Genomic DNA, 8,521 nt, shown 5'->3' on the forward strand with positions numbered 1-8,521 from the left:
GTTCTTTATTATCTATTTGTTCGGTTGTGGTGAAATTTCGACATAACGAAAGAAAGCTGCAGACAATCATGCCGGCACCGAGAACTTCATTATGACGGGAGTCCACTGTGTTATAAATTATTACGTGAGGCCATTATCCTCATCACACATGTGTTTCCGATAATGGTCTCCTGCATTTCTATTACTCTTAGATAAGCATGTAGGTGAAATCTTATTTTCATTTAATGCGTCCAAAAGACACATCCTCGTAATTATTTTGTATCATTTAAGGAAAGGATTTATATATCGCATATAAATATTTTCCTGTTAAATTTTGAATTACAAAGACTGAAGATTTTCGTTAAGATCCTACATCAGCACCACAATGTCGTTAATGTAAAAACAGATTCAGTCATCAAGGCACAATGTAATTCTTATAAATCCTCTAAATCTGCAGTCGAAAAGAGTAAAGTTGCAAAATTTTACAAAATTTGATATTTTAACCTGTCTCCTGTCAAATTCACAGCTTATCTAATTTCAGATATGAAGCAAAATCGGATGAACAGAATGGTAGAGAAACTGTATCCTGGAATAGAAACATTAGGACTTTTAAAGTTCTACATGATTACGTTGCAACCACTCTGTACTCGACTGCATATGAAGAGTTTGTTTGCAAAAACCGATAAGTCCATATTTGCCAAATAGAGATAGTTGCGTTTAAAGGTCAAGAAAAATAAAGAGAATAATAAGAAAATTTTATGCTTCTTTTAACCATAACTTCAAAAATGTACCTTTATATGTAGTGACCAATATATCATTTAAAAGGTGTTATTTTGTACTTTATGACAGTGACCGTACTTTAAAATCTTTTAGAAATGGACTTATCGGTTTTTGCGAACAAACTCTTCATATCCTCACAATATTCTATGACCTGAACATGTAGAACTCTTCATCTAATATCGTCTTATGTCATGAAATGAAAAATGATAATAATAACACGTATTCTTGGCATCAAATCACTTGAGTTCCGAAGTGAAATTGTGAAGATCATCTATAGGGGAAAGTGATTTGATGTGCTAACAATTACTCATAACCTAGTACCGTATGTCCCTCAAAAAATAACAATGGGACCCTCCGCAATGATAACTTTAAAAACAGTGAATCAATCCAAATACAACTTCAGGGTACGAAACTATAACTCATTGCCCACATCTGACAGAAAACCCCCATTCGATTTGCTTCAGTGGTCAAAGAGAACTGAGGAATTTTGAAGAGCATGTAAGGAATCTCTTCCCTCCAAGTTCTGTCTATTGTGTTCACACACAAGAGCATCTAAGTGCTAAACTTGAAAGAATCAGACTCATGACATGCTTTATAACAATCCACATTTCTCTGTGACCGCTTAACCAAATTGAATGGGGTTTTCTGCAAAATAGAGCTAAGATGTTATATTTTAGGACCCTGAAGTAACATTCAGACAATTTAATCATGTTGGGTGTTATCAATGCGAAAATCTGATTGTAATTTTTTGGGTAGACATACTGTACATTGAAACAAAGAAGTCACTCATACATAGCAATCAGAGCCGTTTTATTATGCTGACAGACTTGAAATCTTTTATTTTTTCATGCATTCCCATGTTATATGGAAGAGAAATCGCAGACAATGCACACAATCATGTTGATTTCATTTTGCTCAGATAAGAAGTATACAATTATTGAAATTGTTCCTATGTCCTAATTGGTCTATGTTGCTCAAACGTTTAAAAAAGGAAAAAAATACAAAAAATACGATTTTTTTTCAGATCTGAATGTACTTGTTGTAATGTTGATGAAAGCATGTACACTCAAATTTTTGTTGAGTTCTTGTCATGCTTGTAGCAAATGACGTCAGAGCAAGAGCCTGGCTAACTCTCACTTTTATGTGTCTCCAACTTTAGAAAGTTCACCCATTCATCTGGATAGAATTAAATAGCATTAGAAGATATCCCAGTAGAACCAGAAAAACAGCGTCAAGTAACAACCCTCCACAAAGTCCAACATTTGTTGTTCAAGTCCATTGTCTCCATGTGGTATAGACATCGACGGCAAGCCTGCAGAAGCACAAAGGAGAAATGTGAATATTGTTTGTAAGGTCATGATTAAAATGAACCGCAGGGGGAAAGGACATACTATTTTAGTAGGCTTGCTAAGGGCCAAAAAAGGGGTGATCGCTGCATTTTATAGTACAAATGTCCTATTTGGCACACATGTCCCTCGGTACAATTTGATTTTTTTCATCTAAAGAGACAATCTCTATCTATGCAAATAAGCCTTAATCTGCATAATTTATGCAGAAATACATATAAAATATTATCAAAAAATATATGTGCATCCAGCAGAAATACCTAATTTGGTAGAATTATTCGATAGAGTATGTGAAAACAATTCCTGCAAAAATTGATGTCACACCTATGTAAATAAACATAAAATTTACATAATTATGCGAGTCATGCAAATTGACTTTTAAACAACGAAACCCCCCTTAAATCTCATCCTAGATAGATATGACCCGTTAGAAACACTCTATGAAACAAAATGAGAAAAGAATTTGAATAATTAAACCATCTTTACCAGCTAATTTGCATAATTACTAAAGAAAGTAAAGTAAAAACATTATTTTTAGAGTTTTCCCTACAGTCTAAGAACTTCATTTTATGATAAAAACTACCAAAGTAGTATGCATATCCCTTTTTAGTCAAAAGGAAATGGTTTGTAATATCAAAACACTATTTATCTATGCAAATACCATCTAATTAGTATTATTTTGCATACTAATATCCAAATGTACCAGAAGTAAATGGTCAAGGTCAAGAAAGTTGCATCAGTTTACGCGATAACTCAAGACTGGATTAAGCAAATTTCACCAAACTTGGTCCAAGGATGACGTATGAATTCGGCAAGAGGTCAAAGGTCCAAAAGTTCAAGGTCAAGGCAAAATTTCATTATTTCTCCCATATCTATACAATGCCTGAAGGTATTTTCTTGAAACTTAGTGACTGCATACATGTACAACCAAAATAAGATTCACCAGAGAGTTTGAGGTCATTAGGTCAAAGGTCAGGTGAAAATGTTAAAATTTCACTTTTTCTTCACTGTATCTCGCAAATGGTTCAAGGTGTCTTCATGGAACTTGGTGCTGGCAGAGATTTTCTAGGGAATATAGGGGTCATTTGTCAAAGGTCAGTGGTCAAAGATCAAGGTCAATTGGGCCCTCAAAATTTCACTATTTCCCTACTATTTTGCGATGCTTGTAGGATTTTTCTTGAAACTTAATATATTCATGTATTACCTAATGGAGATTCTCTGGGAAATTTCCTTCCAAAAGGTCAAAGCTCTGATGAAAGTGCAATATTTCACTTTTTCTTCCATATCTTAAATGTGAATCAAGGTATCATGAAACTTAGTACATGTTTGTGCATGTTCTGCCTGACAGTGATACCCTTGTTGATTATCGAAAATTTTTTTTGTTTCCTCTTGATAAGTAGGAAAGGACATGGAATTCAGTGACATGGTATAGTCATCACCGTCACTGCATTTTATATATGGGTCGCATGAAAGTTAATTTTGATACACACAACCTCTGACATTTTTACCTTTTACATTTTTACCTGTGTATTCCTTTTTTTTTTTATTTTAACCTCTGACATCTCTACACAAAACCAGTTAACATAATTATCTTTTGGAAAAAGCTTCAAGATCATGTAGATCATGATCATCTATACAGGTATTAGCTGGTATGTGGTGGAATATAGCATTCTTTGGACCGCCAGGGAGTTACATTATCCCAAGGGAAAACAATGACAACCAGGAAGAATATGACATTTACGATCCTCGTAAATAACAGTAGCATGTGACGATGTGTTGACAAATCACATCCTGGTAATTGTAAAGGCCATCTATTATACTCTTGTATGGCTATGAACATATTATTTCTGCTTTGATTTATTGTTGAAATTGACTGACTTTAAGTCAGAGACTAAGATTATTTGACTTAAAGTATAACATCTCCTATATTGTTCACATGACAATTTTTGCATAAATTATTGCCTTTTCAAAATGTTATTGTGTATAAATTTCCTAGCATAGTTTCCATGCCATAGCAGTTCATAGTATACTGAGGGAACGTTTTTTTTTTTTGTTTTTTTTTTCAGAAACAGACTTTGTTTCTAACTCAAGCTTGTAAGTTCTTAATATGTGCAAATACCCTTACATCCACATAATTTGCACAAGTTTATAATCAGTTTGATGTAAACAAAAAAAAACCCTCTTATTCGCTTGGTTGCCTACAAAATACAATGACAATCAGAATTCACACTTTCACTACGGTAGTGTTTTTTGTAATGATTTTCTAACCATGATCTCAGTTGTGTACAGTAACTGTTTGTAAGGGAAAAACAATCCTTTTGTAAGCAATATAGTTCCGATCTTGCATCTGTTGGGATGTAGGCCCTACTGGTATATTTGCATAATCATATTCAAAGAGTGTCACTATCGATTGCTATTTTTCCCACCCTGCAAAGCATTTATGCAATGAGGGAAAATTGATAGTAAAAATTATTTCAAAGATCAATATGTTTCGAAATTTCACGTCTTGTATACTTATTTACATAACTTCTGCATAAAATGCCTAAGTTAATTAAATAATATGGAAACAATTTAAGCAACTGAAAAGTGTTGTTGTGAGAATATTGTCTTATTCTATTAGCTTTTTGGATATTGAGATCAAAGTCATTTATCAAGACATTTTGTCACATAATTGCATTTTGTTTGTTCTGATTACTATCTATGCGTAGGTATTGATATGCATGCATATTATGCAAGTAACAGGTTGTTTGCATAGAGACAGTTTGTCTCTTTAGATGACTCATTTGCTTTTGACCCAAGGGACATCCATCCCAGGTTCAAACTTTGTACTACAAGATCCAGTGCTTAATCGATTAGAAATTCTTTCAAAACTGCAGATTTTTGCACAATAACTTGCATAATTATGCAAATTCTATGTTTATTTACATAGGTATGAAATGATTTTTTGCAGGAGTTGTTTTCACTTACTCTATATAATACTTCTACCAAATTAGGCATTTCTGCTGGATGCACATATATTTTGTAATAATTTTTATAAGTATTTCTGCATAAATTATGCAAATTAAGGCTTATTTGCATAGATATAGAGTGTCTCTTTAGATGAAAATTTTTCAATTGCCCTAGGGAACATCTGTGCCAATTAGGACATTGTACTATAAAATGCAGCGTTTACCCCCTTAGCAAGTCTACTATTTGCTATCTGGCAAAATACCTCTCTCATTAAAAACATTATCAGCCATTTTCATGGAACTTCTACCGACTCCGGAAAAGGACAGCATTGTCTTACCTACATGGCGTTATCATCATTAACGATATATATATATATACACATATATACATCAATCGATGCAATTTAAGTAATTAAGCGATATATATAGGTGGCTCCTGGGTGCACCCAGTTGAAACTACCACACGACGCTCGCGCATACAAGTATAAAGATATTGCCTTAGATTGACATCCCCTCCGAGTTATATTTGCCCCGCTCGAAAGTAAATGAAGAGTTTGCTCGCAAAATGGGTTAACGTCATTTTTCAGCATCATCAGACCATCATCAGATAGAGCAAAATAAAATCTTTCCAGTGGGAGCTCGCCTGATCGTTATTTAACAAGGAATATCCGTGACGTTGTGATCTGAATACATTCCATTTGCTTTGTTTATTAGAAGCTTAAATCTCAAATATCTCAAATGAAAGTGACAGGAGTTAACTCGCTTTGGGATCAGACCCTTCAAATATTGTCTCGAGGGAAGAAAGAATTATTCCAAACGGATCCATACATGCTTTGTAAAAATCTATGATGGTGCATATGCAGTACAATTCTTGCATACACTTTCAGACAAAACAACTGAGTAGGGCCTATGTCATTTATAACATAAGGGCCTTGTTGCATAAAACCCTTACCGCTGGACTTACCGCTCCTTTCTAGCGGTAAGTCTTCAAATTAGCGGTAAATTTTATAATCCTTGCTGCTGATTGGCTGTGACGCCTAATTTTGACGGTAGCTACCATTGAAATTCAACGGTAAGTTTTATGCAACGGGCCCAAGGCATTTGTATAAAACTCACCAGTGCTCACAATGTCAAAATGGCAAGTACATTGTATACCGTGCATCACAAAATGAACAAAAAGTCACACCCCTTGATTTCACGTGAGGACTCAAAAAAAAAAAAAAAAAAAGGTGAAATTGGTCAACCGAGTCAATCTTGAGTTTTTCATATTTTCGAAAAGAGCTATCCTTCTTCTACATTATTCTTTTTTTTTTTTTTTTTGGATCATAACATGAATGGGAAAGTGTGTTTTCAGCAGTTTTTCTACAACCAATTTTTGGAGGAGAAAAGAATGATCAGGTATGTCTTATCGTCCCCTTTTCATTTCTTGAAATCCTTTACACACTCTTCACTTTCAAGTCTAATAACTTTTGAAAGAATAACTCTACTGCTTTGAAAGTTGGTATTGATAATAGGTAGAATGTGTTAATAAGACATGCTCAATTTCAGCTTAATCTGATAATCCCTTCATTGTTGTTGCTCCGGTGGTTCACATCCTGTGTGTTGTCCCTTTCATTGCACAGCTAGCACGGCTCGGTAAAGATTAAGCGCTTGAATAGATCCTGTACTTCAGAGCCTCTTTTCTCAGTTCGCACTTTCCCAGAGTGTGCACTTTCTTTCTAGTATTTAGATAGGTTAAGGGAGTCCATTTGATATGAGTTACACATCATTTCAAAGCTTAGACTCTGCTCTTTAAGAATCTGTCCTCAACGAAAAATCCATCTCTAGCGACTTTTTGTTTTGTGATGCAGGCTCAAATGTCCGCTTTCATCCCTCCTGCATGCTATATCAATTTGATAATTTCACTACCAGTCACAGCAAGAAAATATCCACACTCCTATATACCTCGTTATAAAGGTGTTTTAGTAATCCCCACCAACTTGTTTAATTCCTTGGGCAGATTTTCTACATGATGGTTCTGGCAATATTTTTCGGTGAGTCGTGTAAACCTGACGCGTTGCTTGTAATCAGTATCAGATCTTCTTTTTTCTTAAAGCGCAGTGACAGGATGAATAACCCTCTGCAATGCTTACAAGAATCAACATAAGAAGATTTAGTAATATTATGCTCTTCTTTTCTCAGTTAGGCAAATTATATAGACCTACACTTTAATACCCAAATTGACGCTAATGTGTTACAGATTCAAATAGGACGAACAATACAGTGTATTAATGGAGTTAACTTACCGAATGCTTCGATCACACACAGTCGTACTGCACTTCCAGGTACTTGTAAGTACCTACGCACGGGTCGCCAAACACGCCGTTTGTGGCAGCCACTGAGCAGGAGTTTCGCCCTTCGCAGCTGTTCTTCACGCGAGACAATGATGAGGATGCTCTGCAGTTTTCCGTTCGAATGCTTGAGTGAGGACAGACGCTTGCTCCTGTAGTCCTGCCGTAGAGGGCGTCCCCGATGATGATCGTCTGTCCAGAGGGACAGGACAGATTGAGAGTGGAATGCTCGCACGCACGCCTCTGCTTCCATGAGGCGCAGACGTACACGACCTCCAAATACTTGAAGGTACCAACGCAGGGGTCGCCAAAGACAGAGTTGGATGCAGCAATGCTGCACGATGACTGCCGATCGCAGGTACTCGAGACCCTAGACAGGGAACTCCCGCTGTGGCAGTTGGTGGTATGTATCGGTCCAGTCGTACACAAGCGGTTGCTACGACGACCGTAGCTTGCACTCATGGTGTAAACCTGTTCTCCGGAGGGACAGCCGAGAGACATAGTACGATGCTCGCACACCATTTCATCTGAAATGACATATGATGAGAGAGCGTAATGGTCACTCGGTCTCGATTAACGATTCAGAACACAAGCACTATCTTTATTGGTCACTCACTCTGCGGGTATGGATGTCAGCTATTCATCTCGCTCATTCATCTACAGAGTCGTTTAGAGACCCACGGTCATAAGTGGTCAAGAGTATACCTGTTCGGTCAATATTCATGTACTCCGTTTTGTTATATATTCATCTAAAAAGCTACCCAAGTTTGTCTGTCTTGGAGAGTGAGTAAGAAAAAATATAGGTCTATTGTTATTACAGGAGACAAGGGGAAAAACACGTCTCCACCAGTCAGTGGGAGGGGCCAAAGCAAATACGAGCACTGTTAAAGGGGAATTCCAGACGATTTTCATAATTTCACATCATGTAGTACATAAATCGACAACTCCATGTATAGATTTGTGGAATTTATTTTGGTTCTTGAGCAGAGAAACAGTATTTTGAAAAACGTTTTCATAAACAAATACACTGAACAAGGATGATGACATAGGAGGTTCACATATTTCAGAAATGTAGCAGTGTATAATTCCATTACAATACTGCTTCCTTGCGAGTTCACCTGTGTATAATTTATGCATG

General features: G+C 36.1%; 1 protein-coding gene across 1 annotated transcript; it reads right to left on the minus strand.

The window, feature by feature from the left end:
• Window positions 1–1,788: 1,788 nt before the first annotated feature.
• On the minus strand, window positions 1,789–7,905 carry LOC140242267 (L-rhamnose-binding lectin CSL3-like). Its single transcript, XM_072322011.1, has 2 exons — window positions 7,339–7,905; window positions 1,789–2,071 (listed from the first exon to the last, which is right to left on the minus strand). Exon 1 carries the CDS (start codon window positions 7,903–7,905, stop codon window positions 7,351–7,353), a length of 555 nt encoding a protein of 184 aa, XP_072178112.1. The 3' UTR covers window positions 1,789–2,071; window positions 7,339–7,350.
• Between the last annotated feature and the right edge of the window lie 616 nt (window positions 7,906–8,521).

Source organism: Diadema setosum, chromosome 19 (assembly GCF_964275005.1).
Source record: "Diadema setosum chromosome 19, eeDiaSeto1, whole genome shotgun sequence".
NCBI classification, from domain to species: domain Eukaryota; kingdom Metazoa; phylum Echinodermata; class Echinoidea; order Diadematoida; family Diadematidae; genus Diadema; species Diadema setosum.

Coding starts and splice junctions, on each gene's coding strand:
- LOC140242267 (XM_072322011.1), bottom strand. CDS start 7,905: ATGGTGTGCGAGCATCGTACTATGTCTCTCGGCTGTCCCTCCGGAGAA.